General features: G+C 42.2%; 1 protein-coding gene across 4 annotated transcripts in view; it reads left to right on the plus strand.

Annotated features, from left to right (window-relative positions):
- The window catches only part of SBF2 (SET binding factor 2), a 244,048-nt gene that overhangs the window by 200,545 nt on the left and 18,363 nt on the right, over positions 1–25,140 (plus strand). The window contains exons 20-31 of one of the 4 annotated variants that reach the window (XM_075188497.1): positions 215–384; positions 519–592; positions 1,285–1,480; positions 7,093–7,220; positions 10,753–10,928; positions 11,701–11,837; positions 12,397–12,592; positions 15,192–15,388; positions 15,889–16,032; positions 17,828–17,908; positions 20,875–20,943; positions 22,052–22,236. In XM_075188497.1, the coding sequence (XP_075044598.1) occupies positions 215–384; positions 519–592; positions 1,285–1,480; positions 7,093–7,220; positions 10,753–10,928; positions 11,701–11,837; positions 12,397–12,592; positions 15,192–15,388; positions 15,889–16,032; positions 17,828–17,908; positions 20,875–20,943; positions 22,052–22,236 (1,753 nt within the window). The remainder of the gene's footprint in view (positions 1–214; positions 385–518; positions 593–1,284; positions 1,481–7,092; positions 7,221–10,752; positions 10,929–11,700; positions 11,838–12,396; positions 12,593–15,191; positions 15,389–15,888; positions 16,033–17,827; positions 17,909–20,874; positions 20,944–22,051; positions 22,237–25,140) is intronic. The other 3 variants (XM_075188498.1, XM_075188499.1, XM_075188500.1) reach the window with 3 other exon arrangements.

Raw genomic sequence — 25,140 nt, forward strand, 5'->3', positions numbered from 1 at the left:
AGCATAATATGTTGCATTGTATAGTAATGTGGTCAATGATGTTAATCTCTTTACCACAAGCTAAGGGTACTTGGGATGAGTGAGTTCCTAACTTATGACTTGTTGACGCTATAAGACCAGATTAGCTCAGTTTAACCTTTGTGCTCTATCAGTATTCACAGATAAATACATGTAGTGCAATAACTGTTAAATATACCTCTATGTGTGTCCCCAGCATTGCTGGCAGCGTTGCAGAGAGCTACGACACGGAGAGCGGCTTTGAGGATTCGGAGAATGATATTGCCAATTCCGTGGTCCGCTTCATTACCAGGTTTATCGACAAGGTGTGTACGGAGAGCGGGGTGACGCAGGAGCACATAAAGAGCTTGCACTGTATGATCCCAGGTAGGTTCTTCATCCATCACACACATAATAGACTTTCTCAGTTACATCAATGTCAGTCACCTCAATCTCTTTACCCCAATAATTGTACTCTCTCTCTCTCTTGTATTTCTGGATCATTGTTGTGTGCCTGGCAGGTATTGTAGCTATGCATATTGAAACACTGGAAGCCGTGCATCGGGAAAGCCGAAGACTACCTCCTATCAAAAAGGTGGGTGGTCTGGAGGAAATGAACCATCACGTTTCTGACGTGAACCTTTCATTTACCTGCTACATCTAGAATATACAGATTGTACAGAACCACAATATGTTGGCCACAAAGTGTCACGTTTGCTACACATGAGGCGTTGAGAACCTGAGTAATCAGGTTCTCAACCCTTTAGTGCTTTTACGCATTGGGGATTTTGCCGAGTTTGTCCCACAAAGTTCTCTGTTTAGCAAGATAAAGATAACTAGCTTCAAAAATGGGCAATAACCATTATGAAAACCAAAGAGAGGATACACTTTTATACTTTCAGTGGCGTCGGGTATTCTGTGGGCTGATCCAATATTCAGTCTGTCAGCTCACCATGATCTGATGACGAGGACCAAGGTTCTCCATGAATATTATCCAGCCCACAGGATGATCGCCACCATCAAATAAATTAATTCCCACATGTATAATTAAGGAAATCAAGGCAGTGAGACCTTTATAGAGGGGGCTTAATAATTGATAAATTTTGTTTTGGAGAAAATATTGCTTTGTGTTTATCCTTTACATCCCTGAACGCTTCTATTATGGTACCGTAGGTGTCATAGGACAGTAATAAAGGTCAGTCATTTCAAGAACATTTAACACTTTAAAATGACAAATGTCCAGGTCATGAAATACTCAAACAACATGATCACAATTGTGTTTTACAGCCCAAAATCCTGAGACCAACCTTGCTTCCCGGAGAAGAGTTTGTCTGCGAAGCTTTACGGGTTCTACTGGACCCCGATGGAAGGGAAGAGGCCACTGGGGGAATGCTTGGAGGTCCTCACATCCTGCCAGCAGAGGGAGCCCTGTTCCTTACTACGTATCGGATCATCTTTAAAGGCACCCCTCACGACCCGCTAGGTATTTATGGTCTTAACCAGCATGTAATTGGCTAAAGAACTGTGACCCTTTAATGATCTGCTGGGGGTGGTGGATGCAGTGTGTGGAACGGGCACTTTTCTGACCGATCTCTTATGATTCAGTGAGTCTGCTGGCATGTCAAGAGACGTGAAAATCTTGACCTTGAGCTTTCGAGTAAACTCTGTGTCCGGTGCCCAAATGCATTGTGACATTCTATTTAGTTTTTTAGCTTTCTCCAAAGTAAACCCAATCAGCTCATGTTTGCGTTTCATGACATCAACCAATTACCGTTCAGACCACCCAATCGCTTTGTGTGAAGATCTTCCAAGTAACTCGCAAAGCTGAATAAATACTCCCTCTGAAGCCGTTTCACGCTAATTTCTGCTGAGATTGAGGAAAATCTTTTTGCCAATTGTGTGTTAGGAATAATGAAGATTTTATGACAACATTAAACTTCATTTTACCTTACTATCTTTTCTTTAGTAAAATATGTGATTCCTCTAGTAAAAGATCTGAGGGAATGATGGGAGGAGACACTGTTTAGTTGTGTGTGACTCAGGTCAGCCCCCCTACTGTCTTCATACTGACCACACACCATCCTATATCTGTTTTGTAGGCAAGTTTGGAGTGGGAGGAGCCAGACAACCATTCGGGTGTCAAATGCACCTTTATATGAAACAAAGTTCATAAATCCAACTGGTGTTTCTGTATTCGGTGGATCAGTTTTATTAGTGTCTTAACTTCTGTGTAATTGCGCTTTTTGATACACTTGGGATTTTTCTCCTATATTCCATACTTTACTAACAGTTTGTGTACATGCTTGTATAATAATAGTTCTAATATAATGATAAATGATGTGATTATATTTGATTTTTTCCTTTTTTTGTGGATGCATTATTTCAGTTAGAAGTCTTAGGGGTATATCTGCTAAACTGCAGGTTTGAAAAGTGGAAATGTTGCCTATAGCAACCAATCAGATTCTAGTTGTCATTTATTTAGAACATTCTACAAAGTGACAGCTAGAACCTGATTGGTTGCTATAGGCAACATCTCCACTTTTTCAAACCCACAGTTTAGTACATCTAGCCCTTATTGGATATAACCCCTTTGTATTGTAGTTTAATAAGAAAAAACTTACAAGTTCTGTATTGAAACTCATTGTTGAAGTGACATGCAAAACATTTAAAATTTAAAAACTATTCTTTATTTTGTTAAAAAATAATTAAACATATACACTTATTAGTCAATACAGCCATTGCAAAATGATGAAACCTATATATAAACTCTAACAAATTTAAATATATGATGGTCAGTTGTAACACTATTAGTTACATTTATATTACGATGTAGTGAGTCACATTTCACTTACTAGAACTAGTAATTACTTTGTAGTGAGAAATTAATTACCAATCACTACTGTATCATTGTGTTACATTGTGCTACATTGTGCTACATGCTTAGTGATACAATGTTACTGTAGTTGCTGGTTATACAGTGGTCCACTTGAAAACACTTTTTTATTAATAATGCCATGGTCCATTACTGTAAATGTAGTACGATGGCTATACTGTGGATATATATATGTGTTTGTGCGTGTATATATGTATATGTATGTATATATATATATATATATATATATATATATATATATATATATATATATATATAATTTTTACTAACGTATTCACTGCTTACATTTCTGAAAACGCAGCCTATCGCTTCGCTAGACTCTGTGATGTCACAGAGCCATGAATCAGTTGGTGTACACACACTTGGTACATTGATGAGATGTAATTCTGTGGGTGGTGGTTCGGCCAACATAACGTCTTCCTCCGCAGTGACTAGGCAATAGGATGTCAGAACTACTTCCTCCCGTGTCCCTCACCGGACAACACAGGAGTGATGGGCATATTATCAGCTTGATAATAGCTTTCATTAGTCTTTATTCCACTTTAATGGCTATATTGTAATCTGATACATTGTTATAGTTTACTGCACATTAAAAGAGAGCCGTTGTTTCCGTATTTTGATTTAAATGTAAAAAAAAATTGGATTCTTTGTGGAAATGTAATGGATGAAATAGAATGTCTGCCGGACAAGTCCCTTCCAAAAAAATGCCTGTTTGGCTCCTTCACTGTAAATCAGTGTGATTAATTCCCCTACGCTTACGTATCTTACCCATATGAAACAAATTAGAAGTAATTATCAGTGAACAGATCCACTATAAGTTAATATCCGCATCTGCTGCGGGGTAATAATTCACGGGCTGAGCAGCACATAGGGGTATTTTTAAGCCAACAGAAGGATTTTTAGACTCTAAAATGTCATCTTATTGGCAAATTAATAGAAAGCTATTCCTGAAGCTCTGCTTCCAATGTGGCTCTAATGCTGCTGTTTGTGTATATTTTGGTATTTGTATATTTAATCAAACTTGGCCTTTTTGTATTCTCATTTGTATATATTTTCCCTTTTCCAAGAACAATTTGTACCTATCGCACACAAAAGAACATTTTTACAGCATTTTGCCAATATTTTCTCCACTCAAATCAGTCTGCGGAAAGTGCACAATTGTTAGGTTCATGAAGCTGGATAATTTGTTTGTCTAAAGAGATGGATGAGTATTACATAAGGGTGCTGGCGACCTGGTGACGTGTATGGTGCAGGTATGACAGGTAGAGGGCATTGTTACATAACAGCTGGTGAGCGGTGGTAGACCTGGTGACGTGCATGGTGCAGGTATGACAGGTAGAGGGCAGTATTACATAACAGCTGGTGAGCGGTGGTAGACCTGGTTACGTGCATGGTGTGGGTATGACAGGTAGAGGACAGTGTTACATAACAGCTGGTGAGCGGTGGTAGACCTGGTTACATGCATGGTGTAGGTATGACAGGTAGAGGACAGTGTTACATAACAGCTGGTGAGCGGTGGTAGACCTGGTTACATGCATGGTGCAGGTATGACAGGTAGAGGGCAGTATTACATAACAGCTGGTGAGCGGTGGTAGACCTGGTTACGTACATGGTGCAGGTATGACAGGTAGAGGGCAGTATTACATAACAGCTGGTGAGCGGTGGAAGACCTGGTTACGTGCATGGTGCAGGTATGACAGGTAGAGGGCAGTGTTACATAACAGCTGGTGAGCGGTGGTAGACCTGGTTACGTACATGGTGCAGGTATGACAGGTAGAGGGCAGTATTACATAACAGCTGGTGAGCGGTGGTAGACCTGGTGACGTACATGGTGCAGGTATGACAGGTAGAGGGCAGTATTACATAACAGCTGGTGAGCGGTGGTAGACCTGGTTACGTGCATGGTGCAGGTATGACAGGTAGAGGGCAGTGTTACATAACAGCTGGTGAGCGGTGGTAGACCTGGTTACGTGCATGGTGCAGGTATGACAGGTAGAGGGCAGTATTACATAACAGCTGGTGAGCGGTGGTAGACCTGGTGACGTACATGGTGCAGGTATGACAGGTAGAGGGCAGTATTACATAACAGCTGGTGAGCCGTGGTAGACCTGGTTACGTGCATGGTGCAGGTATGACAGGTAGAGGGCAGTGTTACATAACAGCTGGTGAGCGGTGGTAGACCTGGTTACGTACATGGTGCAGGTATGACAGGTAGAGGACAGTGTTACATAACAGCTGGTGAGCGGTGGTAGACCTGGTTACGTACATGGTGCAGGTATGACAGGTAGAGGGCAGTATTACATAACAGCTGGTGAGCGGTGGTAGACCTGGTTACGTGCATGGTGCAGGTATGACAGGTAGAGGGCAGTATTACATAACAGCTGGTGAGCGGTGGTAGACCTGGTTACGTACATGGTGCAGGTATGACAGGTAGAGGACAGTGTTACATAACAGCTGGTGAGCGGTGGTAGACCTGGTTACGTGCATGGTGCAGGTATGACAGGTAGAGGGCAGTGTTACATAACAGCTGGTGAGCGGTGGTAGACCTGGTTACGTACATGGTGCAGGTATGACAGGTAGAGGGCAGTGTTACATAACAGCTGGTGAGCGGTGGTAGACCTGGTTACATGCATGGTGCAGGTATGACAGGTAGAGGGCAGTGTTACATAACAGCTGGTGAGCGGTGGTAGACCTGGTGACGTACATGGTGTGGGTATGACAGGTAGAGGGCAGTATTACATAACAGAGCTGGTGAGCGGTGGTAGACCTGGTTACGTACATGGTGTGGGTATGACAGGTAGAGGGCAGTGTTACATAACAGAGCTGGTGAGCGGTGGTAGACCTGGTTACGTACATGGTGCAGGTATGACAGGTAGAGGACAGTGTTACATAACAGCTGGTGAGCGGTGGTAGACCTGGTTACGTACATGGTGCAGGTATGACAGGTAGAGGGCAGTGTTACATAACAGAGCTGGTGAGCGGTGGTAGACCTGGTTACGTACATGGTGCAGGTATGACAGGTAGAGGACAGTGTTACATAACAGCTGGTGAGCGGTGGTAGACCTGGTTACGTACATGGTGCAGGTATGACAGGTAGAGGGCAGTGTTACATAACAGAGCTGGTGAGCGGTGGTAGACCTGGTTACGTACATGGTGCAGGTATGACAGGTAGAGGACAGTGTTACATAACAGCTGGTGAGCGGTGGTAGACCTGGTTACGTACATGGTGCAGGTATGACAGGTAGAGGGCAGTGTTACATAACAGCTGGTGAGCGGTGGTAGACCTGGTTACGTACATGGTGCAGGTATGACAGGTAGAGGGCAGTGTTACATAACAGCTGGTGAGCGGTGGTAGACCTGGTTACATGCATGGTGCAGGTATGACAGGTAGAGGACAGTGTTACATAACAGCTGGTGAGCGGTGGTAGACCTGGTTACGTACATGGTGTGGGTATGACAGGTAGAGGGCAGTGTTACATAACAGAGCTGGTGAGCGGTGGTAGACCTGGTTACGTACATGGTGTGGGTATGACAGGTAGAGGGCAGTGTTACATAACGGAGCTGGTGAGCGGAGGTAGACCTGGTGACGTACATGGTGTGGGTATGACAGGTAGAGGGCAGTGTTACATAACAGAGCTGGTGAGCGGAGGTAGACCTGGTTACGTACATGGTGTGGGTATGACAGGTAGAGGGCAGTGTTACATAACGGAGCTGGTGAGCGGAGGTAGACCTGGTGACGTACATGGTGTGGGTATGACAGGTAGAGGGCAGTGTTACATAACAGAGCTGGTGAGCGGAGGTAGACCTGGTTACATGCATGGTGCAAGTATGACAGGTAGAGGGCAGTGTTACATAACAGCTGGTGAGCGGTGGTAGACCTGGTGACGTACATGGTGTGGGTATGACAGGTAGAGGGCAGTATTACATAACTGCGGTGGTTTTCTCCTTTGCTCATCAAACTTCCTTACAGTGACAAGGGCACATGTGAGTCAGATCCTTATACATATATGTTTACGAATGTCACATGATATGCCATTTCCATATTGATTATCATTATAAGGTGCGGCTTAATGGCCACTTAACCAGGTCCTATACTTCAGACAAGAACATGCTTGTATTATGTCATCCATGTGTGTGCGTGTTACGTGTGCTCGTAATACGTCATCCACAGTAACATATATTATTGTTTGATGTCTTCCAAGTGGGAGAGCAGAACGTCATCCGTAGTGTCCCCATCGCTTCCATTACGCGGGAGAAAAAAATAAACATCCAGAACCATCTGCAGCAGAACATGCAGGAAGGTCTCCAGATCCGATCGGCCACGTTCCAGGTATGTGATGTCATCACTCGTACAGTGACAGACTGTGACCTATCCCCATACACACCAGTAGGTGGAGACCTCACCTGCACGCAGTTCTCCCAGGAAGGGTTAATGGTTTTAGGTCACCTGCTTAAAGGCGCGTTACTTGGTTTGTACCGAGATGGTGAAGATGGTACAGAGGGTGACATGTATGACATAATCACTCCCTAGTGTTAATTATATGGGCATTATTAATCGCCACAAAGATCAGTGGGGTCATATAAGATCTGTGAGAGCTTTTATCACAGATCAGAGCTACAAGGTGACTTCTAATATATGCGTTAAGTTACAGTACAGAGGTGTATATTTATAATACACAGGTGTTCTTGATGAACACTGAAATGACATCACAACTCACAGATTATAGGCAATGATACTTATTTCCAGGAGTTTGTATGTATTATAATGGGATTATTACAATTGAATGTAGGTTTTGTGTAGAAGTGAGGGCGGTGGTTGTGTGAGATATAGTCGAGTTATCCAGATTTGGTGGACTACACCAATATAACCAGTAACCTAACATTGTCTTAGCCCACACCCTGCCTCCACTCTCGGCTCCACTGATCGGCTGCGGTCACATGTACGTAACGGGGCCCTCAGGATCACTGGCATTTGGGTGACCAAACTCCACAAGATGCAGCCGCTCCGCTGTATTGCAGCTCGTATGGGAGTCCTTACACTCAGCCTGATGAACACACGTAAGGCTTAAATTCCATAGACATTGTGTCAGATACGGGTTAAAGTATCTGATGACGCTTTAAAGATAACACTGCATAAACTAAACTGTAGATTACGGAGGTGTGCTTATCTGCACCCATATAGGTTATACATCAGCTGTCCCCTCTGACCCATGAGCCTTTCTAGAGTTTTTCTTAAATTTGAAAACTTATTGTTTTTCATTATTTAGGAAGAGAACGCTGGAGCACCAGACACAGTCCTTGGGCTCAGAACGGCGTTGTGCATTGGTTTTAAGATTATCGTTGTGATACAATTATCCCACAGAATTCTATACCAGGCTACAGTATAATATGTATACTGCAATCTAGCTGCCAAACAATACTACAGGGCTGTGCTTGTGCCGGGTGAGACAATGACCGTCACACCTACAGAAATAGAGCTCACTGACCAACATGTTTTTTTTTGCTGTACTCAGTGGATTCTGATCTGATTCAGATTTTGCCACATTGCACTGAGCCCATGTGCAATACATTTCTGTGGTCAGTTCAGTGAAATTGACCAACCGAAAATCACAATGGTGACTGGCATTTTTAGACTCTGTTTGACTAGTGGAGGAATATCCGGCTTGTATTATCCAGTCTTAACAACCTTTCAACCTGCTAGTGCAGAATATTATATTATGAATAGGCTTCCACTGGTGCAGAATATTATATTATGAATAGGCTTCCACTAGTGCAGAATATTATATTATGAATAGGCTTCCACTAGTGCAGAGGATTATATTATGAATAGGCTTCCACTAGTGCAGAGGCGCGTAAGGTTTGGTAGACTTTTATGCATCTATTCTGCAGCTCACACGATTTACGACCGTTTGTTCAGATATCACATTAATGTAATTAACGGTCCCACAATCATGTATCTTACAGTTTAACTAAACTTCCTAAAAATCACGATCAACGATGTCCGAGAAATGTGGCAGTGTGTACGCACTCACCACCAGCAGTGTAGGCAGATAGCTGTACAGTGTACAGAGTCACCATCTTTTCAGCAGATGGTTATGACAGATGAAGATCACAGATCTGACAGTAAGTCATGTAGGTGTGTACACATGGATCTACATGATCATCGGGACCTTCAGTTGTTACAGAAATTGCATCAAGTAAGATTGCATAGGTGTGTACCCAGCTTTACTCATGGATTGAGAGAATCTATTTTTAGTGTGCCCCCTGATTATCAGATATGTAGTATATACTGTAACTGCTTTTTGGGGGGTTACAGAATAATGGCATACAAATTCTAATTTTGTAGATTAACGCCAATACATTTTTCTTTTAATTATACTCAGATTTTTAGCTTCAGAGCCTTTTTAGTTATGAGTATTACATATTTCCACCTTAACTACACAAAAATATCTCAAAGGACACGCTGCGCCTAACCGCTATGCAGTCAGCCATATTAATTAGTATGCAGCCAATCAGATCACTAGGAACTGATGACAGCAATTTTGACTAATGCCTGAGCGATGTTACTAATTCAGCCTAAAGTGATGGGTTGAAGATATTGGTTCAGTCCACAGGACAGCTGCTTCCACTTTAAGGAAGCCAAAATTTCTTAAATGAACTTTTAGCAGTGCAAGGACATGGAAGCCAGAGGACTTTGCACCCCTTTTGGCCAGATTAGTAAACAGATTGCACAGATTTTGAGCTTTCAGACAACCACACAGAGCGAACAACAATCTATAACATCTGTACATCCCACCTACCCCGGGGTTGGCAGATTACATCACATCGACAACAGCAATCTCTGGCCGACTGTGTTTTCCACCGCGCTAGTTTAGTTCTGATCACAGAAGGTCCGCTTTGACCTGTCCGGACAGGGCCGTATACGATGCAACGATCAGTTAATGTGTTAGACTTGGCAAGACATTAGGGTAACTTTCTGATTGTTGACAGCTTTAGATCTGTTCCTCCAGGATAACTGGCCGACCGAACAAGCTCGTCTTTCCTCCTCCGTCATTGGGTCATGGTTCAGTTTCTTGGCACATACATTGTGGTATTTATCCTATTATCTGTGCATATTTGTGTTGCATTCTCTACATTCATATAAATGGTTTCAGACAGTACACATGACACATAAATCTGATGTTACCAGCGCTGGGTATGTTTACCTTCAGACAAACATGTTTTGACTGTATTGCGGCACCGAGAGCCGCTCCATCTGTTTCCAGTTTGCCGAGTGTTCCCTACATATTATGCAGGAGATTGGTGCCGGGATGATATTGTTTGATTGCTTCAAATTAGAAAATGTTTCTCCCCTCAAACATGGAACGTTTGAACGGTAATTTCCGTCCACTTCTGACCTGTGTAGTTTTCAGTTCTAATTCTCCTTGAAAAACATTCTGACAATAAGTCGTACAGATCTGTGCTGGAGAAAATAGCAAATAAGACTTTTAATCTGTTTTAAATGCAATATTTAAATGTAATCTGTTACAGCTGGTGATTTTGTGAGATTTCATATATACAGTTATTACCATATTCCTCCATCTATCAATCTACATCTCCCACCATATATATTTTATATTTACTTGTAACAACCCACCCTTACTTGGTGTAATAGATTGCTAGGGGTCCAGTGGCGGAGACCCTGGACTATAGATCAACACGTCAGAACTAATCATACATTGCTCTCATATTTTATACTAGATCTGTAACTCCGGACTGGTTGCTGTGTGTTACAGTACCTTTTGTACCATGTGCACCAAGCTAATGATTAAGTCTATTGGAATATACGATGAGGAAATCTGCCATGCTTTGTTTCCCTGTAGCTAATTAAAGTGGCCTTTGACGAAGAGGTGAGTCCGGAGATGGTGGACCTGTTTAAGAAGCAGCTGATGAAGTTCCGGTACCCCGTCTCTATCTTCAGCATGTTTGCCTTTGCAGCGGGTCAGGCCGCTACCCCCATCATCTTACCAAAACAGAAGGAGAAAAACACCTCTTTCCGGTAATGGCGCCCGCCGTCGGGGCGAGAATAGCCTGGCTTCTCCACTGAAATCCTGTGTTGTTTCAATGTTCTCTAAATATAATGTACTAGGCTTACGCAGCCAGTAGTTCTTCAGCTATACCAGAATAGTGCATGCTGGGAGTTGTAGTTCTACAAGACCTAGAGAGCCACTTAAGCCTGTGGTGCATAAAAGGACAATGAAGTTTAGCCATTTATAGGTGACAGTTGTCTGTAATATATTCATCAATGTAACAATATGTCTTTACAGTGTATTTTAGATCAGTCTCGACAGTCACGCCAATGAACGTTCTCCTATCGCCAGACATACTCGTTACTGCACCTCGTATCTTCCCTCGCCCACGTCTCTATATTACTTCCCCAATCCCCCATCTTCCAACCTACTGCCCCCCTATAGATTAGCTTTATAAAACGTATGTATGAGATTGCTGTATTCTGTATATGGGATAAGAGTTGGTGAAGGGTATAGACTACTGGCTGATCCGAGCACCTTGGGTTTTGTTCGCCCATCCAGGTGACGTGCTCACGTGCTGCCGGACCAGCAAGCGCTAATGAGTGCAGCCAGATACTGGCGCACCAGGGGTCACGTGACTGGTCGCCACAGCAGCTGTGTAACTGTATATTATAATCGGTGTGTTCTGTTATATGGTTTGTGTAATTGACAGTAAATGGAAAGGATGGGAATGCATCGTGCACGGTCTATATGTATATTCACACTAAATACAATGTGATGTGGAACGTCTGTCTGTTTCAGGACTCTCTCCAAAACAATTGTAAAAGGGGCCAAACGTGCTGGAAAAATGACCATCGGGCGCCCGTACGTTGCCAAAAAGAAGACTGGAACGATAATGGAGGAACGAGGGAGCCGGAACGAGGACGACGACATTTCTGGTATATAGTTTGCTTGTCTTTCACTACGGAGGGCTCCATACAGAGGACAGACAACCAGAGCTCATGGAGCCGCCTCTGTAATGTGGGTCTAACCCCATAAACACCAGCGACGTATATTACAATGCCTGATTCCCAGGCTGTGGAAATGGCAGGGCATGCTGTGACTTGTAGTTATATACCTATATAGTTTCCACACTGTGTTCTGTTTACAGATATATATTTTTAATATAAGTAATCCTTAGTCTTATTAAATGTGACACGGCTCATTACAGCTGTTCCAGTAAATCCTATTTATTCTGCTTTATCCTTGATACTTTGTTACCAGTTTGATAGTATACATCTTTGTATTGAATGCTTGGCTTGTGTTTTACACTGTGATTGAATGAAGGATTATTTATGTATACGTGCGTTCCTTATAATCCAGCTAGCGAGTAGCGATAAACCTGTTTCCCAACCATTAAGTACCGGAGGTGCCGGATACTGTTCCTTGATGGCCGCTGTTGCGATCTAACACACGTTGTCGAGCTTCAATCTCAGTCTGTAAATGTCCCGTCCACAGTTTCAGATGATAACGAGCTGCCGAGTGGAACGTTAAAAGCAATGGAGAAATCGACGATGGAGCAGCTGGTCGAGCGGGCGTGTTTCCGGGACTACCAGCGCCTGGCACTGGGGACCATCAGCAACAGCTCCTCGCGGTTGAAATCGGAATACTTCCGTGTAACAGCCATGAACAGGATGTATTCACTGTGCCGGAGGTGGGTCATTGGCGGGGGTTAGAGGGCTGCAGATTATGCTGTACCACTCACCCTAAGTGTCACTTTGATGAGACCAGTATACTGTGAATGCAGAGCGTTGTATATAAAAGGGTTTTCCGCGTGCACAGGTATATTTAGTCTAGTTGACCAATTTGGGACAATGCCGGCTCTTTACCTATTATCCCCCTACGTAGTAATTCCATTGGATCCCTTGCCCTGTTGCCCGTACTCTTGTTTGTGCCGCTTGATTCCGTTGCCTGAAGAGAGTCTTTAACGCTCCGGACTCTGAGCCTTCTGGAAAATTCAGACTTTAATGCACAGAAAGGCAGAAAAGAAGACGCGTCTGATTGGGCAGGGGGCATATAATCGGGCTCTAACATGTTGGCACTACAGCTGTCTATAGAGGTTTATATCTCCCACCCCATAAAGTGTTGCTTATTGTCCAATTTTAGGTGATAGGGAGTCTTGAGGGAGGGTGTCTTGGGTGATCTTCCTGTTAAAATTGGAAAATACAAACTATTCATTAATTGGGATTATTTATGTTGTAGGAGAAGGGGACTAGTAGATTGTGGCGTATTTATAAATGAAAACATCAGGTGACCTGAAAGGGGGGTGCACCCAGAGATATGAATGTTAGGAGAAAAACGGGTGGAGTAGGCGGAGTATGAATAAGTAATCGGCCACGCCTCTTAGTAGTCATTCAGTATTACCTGTGCATCCAAGTTATTCTATTGTGAGTTACAATGTATCATGTTATCTGCTCCTCTGCTTACTCAGCAAAGCTGAAGGTAAATTTCCAGTGGCCAATTCACTTGAGAAATGGCGGCATGTTTGGCTGTAGCTCTGCGTCTGGCTGTCACCAGGGCCGGCGTTGCAGTTATTTATTCTTTTATGACTTATTACTTGCTCCTTTATGAATGCATGTTGTCAGAGGAATGCAGCGTCCAGAAGCTCTGCTGGTGATATTCAGCTGTCAAACATGGTTTATTAGATAAAGCGTTGTTTTTACTTGATATTTTATGGTAAGTAGTTGGCAGCAGGATCTGCCGGTCTCATCTTACAGCCGCATCTATCTTTCTCTCGCAGGGTGTAGGTGTTAAAGTTAGAATATCTCTGTGGCTTTTCTCTTTGTATCCAATGCCAATATTAAGGGTCGAGTCAATTGAGAGTTTAGCGTTCCTACATTGCCATTGTTGTCATCTCTGTCCCGTTGCCTCTGTATTCCTTACTGAAACTGCCCTGTTGTTCTGATTGGCATGGGAGACATCTCACCCAACGCAGCAGCTTCAGGGTATGCACGGCCTAGCGCTAGGAGCCAGCATGACTTGATTGGCAAATGGGAGACGAAATCCTAGGTCAGAGTAACATTTATATGTGCATACCTGAACCCATTGCCTCCACTGATGTCTCCTTCCCCCAGTGTTGAAAGACGTACAGATTGGGACAATGTGGAACAAACTAGCACAAGTGTGTATTTGTTTGCCATACACAGGAGTACACCTTCAGTCAGTTTTTTTTATATTTTTAAGTACCCCCTTATAGCGAACATTTATGGGTTTGGAGTATTCAATAGGAATATACATTTTGGAAAAAGTAAAATCGCACTTCTAAGTCTTTGGACCAAGCGCCCCCCCCCCCCCCCCCCTCCCTTTCTTACTTACAACTTTCAGGGTTTTTTTCCTCCCATAATGTTGCTGGTTCAAACTTTTTCTTTTCTTTGTCTTAAATCATAATTTTCTATCTTATAATAAGTCACATTTGCAGATTCCAACCTCTTAATTGCAAGGGGTGTTGAATAATTAGTTTTGTGGAAGTAACCTGCTAAGGTGTGAGCCCCTCTGTGAATGTGCAGTCTGTACCCCTTATAACTCCTTCCGATATTTCCTTCCGTAACAAGAGATCTTGTTGTTGGTGCTGTTACTGCATTTAGCCCATGTTCTCCAAGGAATGCCCCAAGCCGAGCAGCTCTCCCATCAGAGGGAGCAGCCTGCTGCACGTTTGCCGTTACCGTAACTTTGACACTCCTGCGTTTATCAGTAAAAAATATACACAATGCCAAACAATAGGCACAACAGAAGAAATACACATCTGTACTGCCGCAGCTCCGCCATTTTCCGGATTTATTAAGGAAATGATTGTGTTAAATGACCTTTGCCAGCGTATTAATATGAAAAGAAAAGAAAAAAAAAGATATTTATGAAAAGCGAATTTATCTTTTAAGTTCTTGTTGTCCTGTTTTTACTTTCACTTGTTAGAATCACCCCCAGCCTCTGTCACGGTGGGAATGTTACATATTGTAGATTTCTAAGTTTATCAGAGCGGACTTGTACATATTAATTTTTTTCCCACATAATTTCATAGAAGACTTTTTTATTAAGTTCTCTGTTTAAATTTTTTTTTTAAAATGAATGTTTTGATGAAGATCCGCGCGCCCTGCGAATGTGACCAGGCAGCCACGTTCTGGGCGTAACCAGTATTGTAGTGTAGATGATGTGATTACTATAAGGGGGGATCTGGTGGTCCTGAAGTCTGCCACTCATATAACCACTGAGTTTTGTAGATACAAATAAATAAATTAGCCCTAAATTCTCTGTTGTAGTTACCCCGGCCTCCTGGTGGTGCCGCAGTCAGTCCAGGACACCAGCCTGCAGAAAGTCGCACGATGTTACCGCCATAACAGACTTCCGATAGTCTCCTGGAAAAACTCCAAAACTCATGCGGTTCTGCTCCGTTCCGGCGGATTCCACGGGAAGACTGTGGTCGGTCTCTTTAAATCTCAGAATACACACACTGCTGGTGAGTACGGGGGCTGGGCTGTCCCCATATAATCCGACACTTATGCATCTATTCTAGGGCATTCCTACAGGCTGACGTTACACAGATGTCTTCCCAATGTCACATAAGGGTTTGGATGGAGGACTTGTGTGTCTTAAAAATAGGATTATTAGAGTCTTCCTCCTTCATTTTCGTATTGTGCCACTGACGCTAGGTGTGAGATGCCTTCGGAATTGTTGACTAATGCAATAAACGAATAAGGATAAATAAGTCATTTTTATTCAAGGAAATGAAGCTGGTTTAATTAAGTTGCAAAATCGTGCCTCATTTTTCTGCCATAAATCTTATTATGTAGATCTCCGCTTTCTCTGAGCTTTGTATGTGGCCTTGTTTGATAAACACGTATGAGACATAAGCCTGTGATTGAATCATTGGAAGCACCGTGTAGACAGACATGAATCCTACACTCCTGTTTGATTTCTGCGGTGTCGCTTGTCACCTAATGTCTGTTGTGTCCTCAGCTCCGGCCTCTTCTCTGGAGTCGTCGAGCAGCATAGAGCAGGAGAAGTATCTCCAGGCTTTGCTGAACGCCATCTCTGTCCACTACAAACTGAACAGCAGCAGCACTACCCTCACCATCCGGCCCACCTTGGCTCTCTCCCCAGGTAACGCTCGCACTGGAGTCTTGTATGTAAATATCTTATTGTCCACCCCCCTGTGAGTGTCTGACTACCATAGTGCAGTTGTCAGCACCATCGCTACTTGTTGTATGGTTGGTTGTCTCCTTTGGGTAATTGCGGTACAGTAAGGAAGTGGGCGGAGCTGACAACTGCACCATGGAGATTGTTGTCACAGGGCAGATGGGTGGACACTCCCTTTAATTGTATAATTACTCTCACTTGTTACTCTCTTATTGTGCATCCTGAGATAGACAGGGTTCTCCTAGAGGCTGCAAATCACTGCTTCTAACCACCGTTTCCTGTGCCTTCCTAGTCATAGTATGGATCACTATTATGTAGTACATTTAGATGTTCCACAGAATTACTGAATCACAGGGCACTCTGGTCAGGCCTCGTCTACTGGATGTGTATCGTTCAGCGGGGTTTTTGTGTTGGAGCAGATTAAAATGACGAAGACCTCGGTCTTCATTCTCCAACTCTCTCCCATATACTCCTACACTGATAAGTGTGTTCGGGAATAATCTCCGTGTTCTTATAGTTTTGTTTAGATTAGTATTCAAAAAAGCATAAAAATCAGTTAACTTTGGAGATCAGTGAAATCAAGGTGCGCTTCTATAAATGAAAGAAAGTGCATAAAATCATTTGAAAAAGTGCAGCCAGGACAATTCAGACCAAACTAAAGAAAAGATTGTTCAGTGCTCTGAAACATACAATATATAAATCACTGTGTCAGTAAATAGGAGAATTTTGTGCACAATATAGCTACATTGGGATCAGCTTATCTGCCAACATCCATTTATTTTGGAGACTTAAGCATTTCGCCAGCATTGGTGTTACTGTCACCTCTGAACTAATGAGCTTTTGCATTTGGTTGTGGTATCTACACGTGGTACTAAAGCAAATTGAGCCACAAATGGCGTTTACAGATCATAAATCCTTATAATAATGGAGAGAACGCCACATGTAAAACGTATTGTCATTGGCTACGGTGTTCATTATCTAAGAGAGCCCCATATGATTCTTATCTAGGCTTACACAGACCTGTTTATGGGTTTGTATTTCCCAGAATACCATTAGTTGGGCCGTACAGTAACTCTGATTTGTGGCCCTCCGTTGTCTTCCCGAGCTGACCGACCATCTCTGCACAACCATAGGAAAGAATTTAATTTTCTTCCAATTACTGAAGTAGAAAACCGATGATTATTTTCATTATATATCTAACCAGTAAATTACATAGAGCTGCAGCTGCTCATTAATATCCGTGGACACACTTGAGATAATGAGGACAAGGGGAGCTATTGAATTGTCTGTGTCTCTTGGCAAACGCTTTACAGGACTCGTATTTCATTCTAGTTATCATGTGATGAGAGCCTGGGCAGGGTTCACTGGAAGGTAAATGCCGCCAGTGGCAGACAGAGAGAAGCATGTGATTTGGGAAAGTTGCCTACTTATCTTAATCAGCTTAGTCGCTCTCTAAACCGTCTTCTGGTTGTAAAGCAACGGCCGTCAGGAAACCATGCATGCCTCGCTCTCCTTAACATCCAGCGCAGTCACTGCACCAGCCCGCGCCTAATCCACTAATCGCCTCAGCACACGACTTTCATCTGCTAACAATCCTCATGCACAAAACCAACCAGGGGAAAAATGGTGGGGAATTTAATGTCTGCACCAAATCTTAACATTTTCACATTTGCATTTCATGGTTTATTTTTTTTGCTGCATATAACGTGTTTTCTGTTGTTGTTGTTTTTTTCGTTGTCTGTCTGTGCACTGACTTTAGGCTCCAGAATGAGCAGTATGGTTAAACAGGTTGTGCCAGGACACTTGGATGGCAGTCCGTCCAATAGCTTTGCCCGAGGAGGTTAGTAAGTGGCCCCCTTTGTAAGAAGATTGGGGTCTCGGTCGGCAAATCTTGGGTAGCAATCAAGGATTTTGTATTAGTTTTACATTCCAAGCCAACTGTTACTTTGTTACAACTTGTTAATGACTTGTATTAAGATATCTACGTACCGGTGGTGCGTTGCTCTGCATTCATTGGAAGGGGAACAGTGTCAGCTGACCTCCGAATAGGGAGCAATAGATCAGTTTGAGGCTGTTATATTACAGTTATGAGTGCGGATAGTGCAGTCGTTATAGTTATCTATTGATCAATATTCTGAAGTCGGTCAACACTACTTTCATCTTCCAGTAATCACAGAACATTACAACCGCCTAGGGTATGGGCTCGCAAGGAGTTAATTATTATTATTTTTTAAAACAAATGTCCACTTTTTGCAATGTTACAGTATTTATATATATATATATAAAAAAAATCTATTTAAAAATGACCACCCCCCTATAAAACTCCTTTTGTGATAGTGATATTTATTAATTCCTCTGTAAATTAATTACCATGTCTGTCTGACCCTGGTGATCAGCTGACTCCATGCCGAGGGCAGCTTGGCACAGCTGCGGAGTCGATGGCATCTAGTTAATTTATTGCCTCCGCTTAGTAGGCGATGGGTAGACTGTAACAGGCTCCTCTGTAGACTGAATCACTTATTATTTGAGAATGTGCAAATACTTTATAAAGGATAACAGTTACAAAACTTTTCAGCGGTTTAAAATACAGTAATATTGCTTTCTGTGGACATCAGACTTAATCCGGGAACATGCTGCAAGTTGAGATGGATTTTGCTGATAGATATACATCTTAAAAATAGCTTTTTTTTTCAAATAGATACATCTGTAAATATGACTTAGTCTGCTTAATATTAGTTTAATAATAAACAAATGAAATACCAATTAATTTACTTTTGAAGCTAAATTTTTCATTTATTTATTTTTGAGAGATTTGATCCCTCAGAACCAGTTTTCACTCCCTTTAAAGGAAAAGTCCACTTTTGTGAAGATTTTTTTTTTTTTAGGAGTCGGATATACAAAATAAACCCTAAGGGGTCCTCTGTCTGTGGCGGCCCCCGTCCGCTGCGTCCTTGGGTTTGGACGGAGTAGTGCGATTTTCACTACACTGGTGTCTGCAACATGACACTGCGGAGGGTAGAGTCTGTGATCGTCCCCTAAAGGGGGCAGGAGGTTCACGTCTATATAGTAAATAGTGATAGACCCTAAGGGGCATATTCAATTCCGATCCGCGGAAAATGCGCAGTACTGCCGGTAATACGGTACCGCATTAACGCAGATTTTCGTACACAGCCCTATGGGCTGCGAACGAAAATCCACGTTATTGCGGTACCGCGGATTAGGTTCGCGGCCGTATCGACGCGATCCCGCGGATCGGGATCGGAATTGAATATGCCCCTTAGAGTCTGTTTTGCAATTTTAACCCCTAACAAAAAAAAAAGCTTCACGTCACTAGATTTGGCCTTTTAAATTGTGTGTTGTGATTTTTCTCCCCTTTCATGATGTCCCGTGGTCACGCTTTGGATAGATAATAGCAAAGTCACCAAAGTAGAGTCGGGGGTGCAGTCATTTTGCCTAATGTCTTCATTTTACAGTAGTGTCTAAATTGAATATCCTCTTCTATACTGATTTGCCATACAAGTAGTTTTTTTTTTACCTTGTTGTGGTATTAATGATACTTTATGTGGACACGTGCACGGTAGGCAGATAACTCTGATACACACTCTCCCCCGCCATCTCTAACGTGTGTATATTCATTATATGTAACCGGAGGATATCTGCGATAAAGGGTTTGATGATCGGAAGTGTCCATCTTATGTACACATAACTACTTCATGGTAATCCTGTTGTAGGATCCTTCTGGGAACTTGGTGTGAACTATAGCGGAACACCTTCAATGTTAAATATATTAAGAATGTTCATACAAACTGTGGTCTTGTACTCGACACAATTGCTGAGCAACAAGATTCCGATTTGGTCACGTGACTGGATGGCTCAACTGGGCCAGGTTTGGATGGGTCCATTATTTTACATATTATGGCTTATTAATCAGCTGGGAAGATGACCACACACCCACAGAGATCTTCTGACCCAATAATTACGAGTGAACCGCTAGCGGTTACAGTGTTCGTCGTGGGGCGACTTATATCACGGTATCGGGTGTGTTGCTAATATCTCTGACCAGATCATTGTGTGTTTGGCACCTTCACTTCCATCGTGATACTAGATACATTTTTATAGGTTATAATCTCCTCTCCAGCATAGATAATCTTGTATTGTAGATTTGTGGCTGTTTCAGTGACTTTGCTGTTATATATCTGGAAATGACAGCGATACACCCTGCTTGTGGTATAAAGCCTGTTAGATCTACAATTCTACTTCAGCAACCTACCCCTGACATTTGTCTTACTTCCTATTAAAACTTAATTTTAGAGATTAAACCATTTTTCCCGACTGTAAAAATCCTAAAGCCAGTTAGCATTTAGGTGCTATGTGTCTGTAAATGTCGTTTTTTTTTCTTATTTTTGTCTGCACTAATACCCCAAACATTTCACACGTAACACTCAGGAGTCACCTCTCATTACAACCGATAACATAATCGTATCAAACAGCCATAAATGTCTGATCTGAATAGACGGTTTATTGTTATTACATCGTCACTGATTCTGTGAAAGCCATTAGACGTGACCTGCAGCATATTCTTGTACGAGGGAAGGTCAGGTAATGCTCAATACGGGAAATGCTATTTTCACCAGTAAACTCTGCAGAATCCTTGTTTGCAAATTAATTTCTTACTGCGAAATTGTGCAGTTTAATGAAAAGGTTTCGCCTCTGAGCGAACATCGTTGCTCTACGACTGCTTATCTCTCCTCCTGTCTCACTGAGAATTCCTATCTATTTCCTCTCCTTTCTTATCCCATCGTCCAGTTCTGGGGTACAGAGATAAGCTCTTTCCACAGCCAAACTTAGCAGCTAAAGGAAGAATACAAAGTACAGGTATTTCCACCATCTTTGCGGTAGCCTCCATTCTCATGCAGCTAGCCGTGCTTCTTACATGCATCTTAAACCCACTGATTTTAGAGAATGCTAATTCACACGCCATAAGATCACTGTATCTATCCGTAACCCCAGTAATTCACCTCTGGTCTGATCTCAAACTGGATCCCCGCTCACTAAGTCTACAGTCACACCTCTGATTAATTATCTAACACGAGATCCCCGTACCAGGTTTACAGTCACACCCTAAATTATTTTATCTCTCTACCAGTTTGTTTAAACCCCAATGAACCATCCACGATCACCCACCTAACGTGCTTACGGGGTGACCATGCCCCTGCTAGAGGTGCATTATTCTGAACAACATTCACCAGAACTCAAAATAGTGAATTATTGATCACTACGAGCAAATGATTTATCAATACTCCCTAGAGCGGTTACTTATAGCTTGTATTTTTTGAGGGCCGCTTAAATTGGTCAACGCACTGCTTCCCTAAGAAACTAGAGCTCCCTTTGCTGAATTTACATAATTTCCGTTAGATGATTTACTACTCTACAATCATCTACATCCTCCTAACAAGTTAGATCCCCTGTTATCTGATATATGTGCCCATCTCAGAGTAAATTAGATCTCTCTTCTTGCATTCGATCACGTGTGGGGTTACTTGTCATTGATGTAGCATGCCGAAGCAGGAGATCAGCATTAAGTTGCCTGTAACTATAGAAATGTATCATTTATTCCATCTTTTTCTTTTCATTAGACTTTGTGTTTGTAGAACTAATCGTTCTGTCTTCTTTACTGAAGCTAATAATCGTCATTCTGTTTTTTGTTTTCCCACCTCTAAGTGAATATATTGTTCTCTAAGCACAAATGACTGCGAATCTCCGCATTCTAAATTCTTATAACAATATAACACAATGTAACAACTTGAAATATCCGATCGTGTTCAGTGATGCACATTATGTTTACTTAGATGTGAGATAACACAGATTAGTGCATCTTGCGGTCAGTTTCCTGCAGATTTGTCTTGCTCTGCACTGACCAGACGACAGCCTTAGTCCTGTGATCTGCGTGTTCTTCTATAACCTCACTGACCTTTATGTCCAGGTGTTTGGGCAAGTCTGCGTTCAAGCAATCGCTTAATCACCACCCAAATGCCTCTTGTCGATGTTGGTGCTCGATTGGTGGGAAAGGATCATGGCCCCTCCTACAGCGACCAAACCTCGCTCCAGAACCAGCTGCTGAAACGTCAAGCTGCCCTCTACATTTTTGGAGAAAAATCTCAAATAAGGGTAAGAATGATCTGTGTATACCTTCAGTAACATAGTAGTACTGGACAGCTGGTTTTCGCATGAGAGAGACATTTTCGGGACATATGATCTGACTGGGTGGTTGAAATGTATTAAAAAAATAAAATAAAATCGTAAGTGTATGGGATCCAGAGGAAACATTTAGTCTTCAAAAAGGAGTTAACTAAAACAAAATAGAGTTGTTTTTTTATTTTTATTTTGAGTACCAAAAGCATTAAAATGTCAAGGCTAATTGTTTCGAAAACATCTTAATTGACGATCTGTACTTGTGTGGCCGTCTTGTTATTTCTCACAGTAGTCTTATATTTTGTTCACCAATTTTATTTTTGTAGACCACATATATAAAATTAAACAAGGTTAAATTGATTTTCATCATATAAATGGTTACATTTTAGTGCCAATATACGTTGCAGAAATGTCATCTGTCCAATATAAATTACATAGTAGTCTAATGCCTATCATCCTCCCTTTTACTGTTCATTTGGTAAACAGGCAAGTAATACTTTTTCATTTTATTGAAAGTGTTGCTGCGCTGTCCAGCAGTTAAACCTTGATGCTGCAGAGAAACAGACCGTTTTAGATTGTCAACCGTAAGACTGAAGAGAAAAAAATCAGATTCTATAAATTCTGGCTGTTTGGGTGTGTTGTCACAATTGTTAAAATATTTAAAAACAATTAGGGAATACGGTGATTGGATTCGTACTTTACCTTTTCATATTTTGAGAGTATTTATCGTTTTCACCATTATAAAGGTTATACTGTTTATTAGACCACTGTCTTTTTTTTGATTTTTAAACACCCCCTCTGTGCGTGTAGCTGATACCTAGAGTCTGTTTCCCTCCATTATAACCCTCCAATCCCATACAAGGTCGTCAGTAGTTGTTTGTGGCCCTCTAACAACATTTTGAAAGGCTTCCATGTACCACCCAAGGGTGGAAAAACACATGAGGCTTTGGCTGGACAGACGAGCACCCACCTAATGTATGTACACCTATGCTTCTATCTCCAATGTAGCACAAGATTAAAGTTACAGACATTATAAGCGATGTTATACATAGGTCAAGTGAGCGCTTAAAGGGGCTTATCCGCCTTATGACCCAACCTTCATCACAATCTCCACCCTAATTTAGTACATTGTTGTTCGCCTCTCATGTAAGACCTCACCGTTACTGTTCTGTCACAGCCACTAGATAGGCCAGTTTGAAGAGCTGAGGAACAGAGAACTTTCTGACCGACCAAAGCCATCCTCGTGATTCAAGCTTCCACACCTGGGAGGTGTGTGGGCTGGCACATGTTTGGATTGGTGTGACTCCTGTCCAATCAGTCGCCACATAGTTATACACACGTCCTCCTGGCAGCTTTAAATCTTCTGCTCGTGTAGTGTCCACCAAGTTCTCTGTCTTGCTGTCAAACAGTGGGATCCAGTAGTTATTATTATTGGTTATGGGTCTCCACCAAAGTCCTGCACTGGGGTCATAGGTATGAAGTTGATGAGCGTTGGCTCCAATGGTGAACAGCACCTTTCATTTCTCACTCTTCCTATGTATGTTGATGATGCCTATAAAGTCTAAAATACCAAAATATCTAAATGAAACCCAGAGCCCGAATCGGCTTGACCAAGATCAGTTCTCTGTGTTTCTTCTAATAAACCAGCCTCTACTCCAGACCTTATCAACACATTCTTGGAATAGCTGCCGGCTGTTAACGCTGAGTTTACGATTGGTCTCCACTTAAATACACAACTTGATAATCCCACGACCCGTTTTCTTAACCCTTCGTGCTTAAAGGACGTTGCTCTTCGTGTAACATTCTTGTTCCTATCTCTCTAATATTTGGTGACCATCCAAGAACAGCAGTGGCAACAGAAATTCTTACATCCTAGGCATTTTCTGCGAGAGGAACCCTATCTCATCTTGTGTTCCTAAAAAGGAATGTCCACCATCCGTTAGGACACCAACACTGTAATAATTACAAGTCACGGGCTGATGGCTCTAGTGCAGCTAGGTCTCTAACTTTTTACTTGGTAGATAGACGCTGCTCTGAGATTAGTCTGTGCCAGTAAATTCTGCTGACCCAGAGGTCTCCTTCACACTTGAGCAGCACGCTGTGCACTTGGGGTCATCACTCGCTAAACAGAAAGGCAGAACTCTTGCTGGCTGCACTGTCACTTCAGGGGCCCCATAATTGGAATGTTCATTTAATCTTCGCTTATTAGGATAAACAGCAATGCAACATCCAAGCTACAGGTGTCTGCTTACACTTTGCAGCATAACTTTGACATCTACAAAGGTTTTAAGAAACCCGGTTGCCTGACAGGTACGCAGTATAAATTATAAACGATTCTCTTGGAGTTTTATGTCCCTGGAATTTTTTTATTATTACTAATAACTGGAGAAGTGACAGTACACACATGAAAACAGACTTCTAAGCTACCATTATTCTCTGGCATCTGTTGTCAGTTGACCAATGATCCCTGCACGAGACCATGTATTACACTTTTGTTATACAAACGGTGTCCTTCAGTTTAATATACAAATCTGCTTTACTTCACAATACTATAGCTCAGTGATTGCACTCTACAATGTTCTGGAACGTTCACCTACATTGGAAAGGAGTCAAAATTCCCTCCCCCACTATCACTCGGATAATTGGAAGCCATCCCTTTGCTAGAATGGAACAATGATTCAGGATTTATATGAGCCTGTTATACGGACTGTATCAAGCAATTGGAGGTCCAAGACCATATTAATATACCATATTTTGCTGAATTCACTGTTTCCGTTAACTTGTCCACTACCTGTACATCTAATTATTAAATACTTTGTATATGTACTTGTTGGACAGAGCTAGACTGTCTCCAAGTGTACTGCTGTCATACATTTTAGG

The sequence above is a fragment of the Mixophyes fleayi genome, chromosome 10, assembly GCF_038048845.1.
Source record: "Mixophyes fleayi isolate aMixFle1 chromosome 10, aMixFle1.hap1, whole genome shotgun sequence".
Classification (NCBI taxonomy): domain Eukaryota; kingdom Metazoa; phylum Chordata; class Amphibia; order Anura; family Limnodynastidae; genus Mixophyes; species Mixophyes fleayi.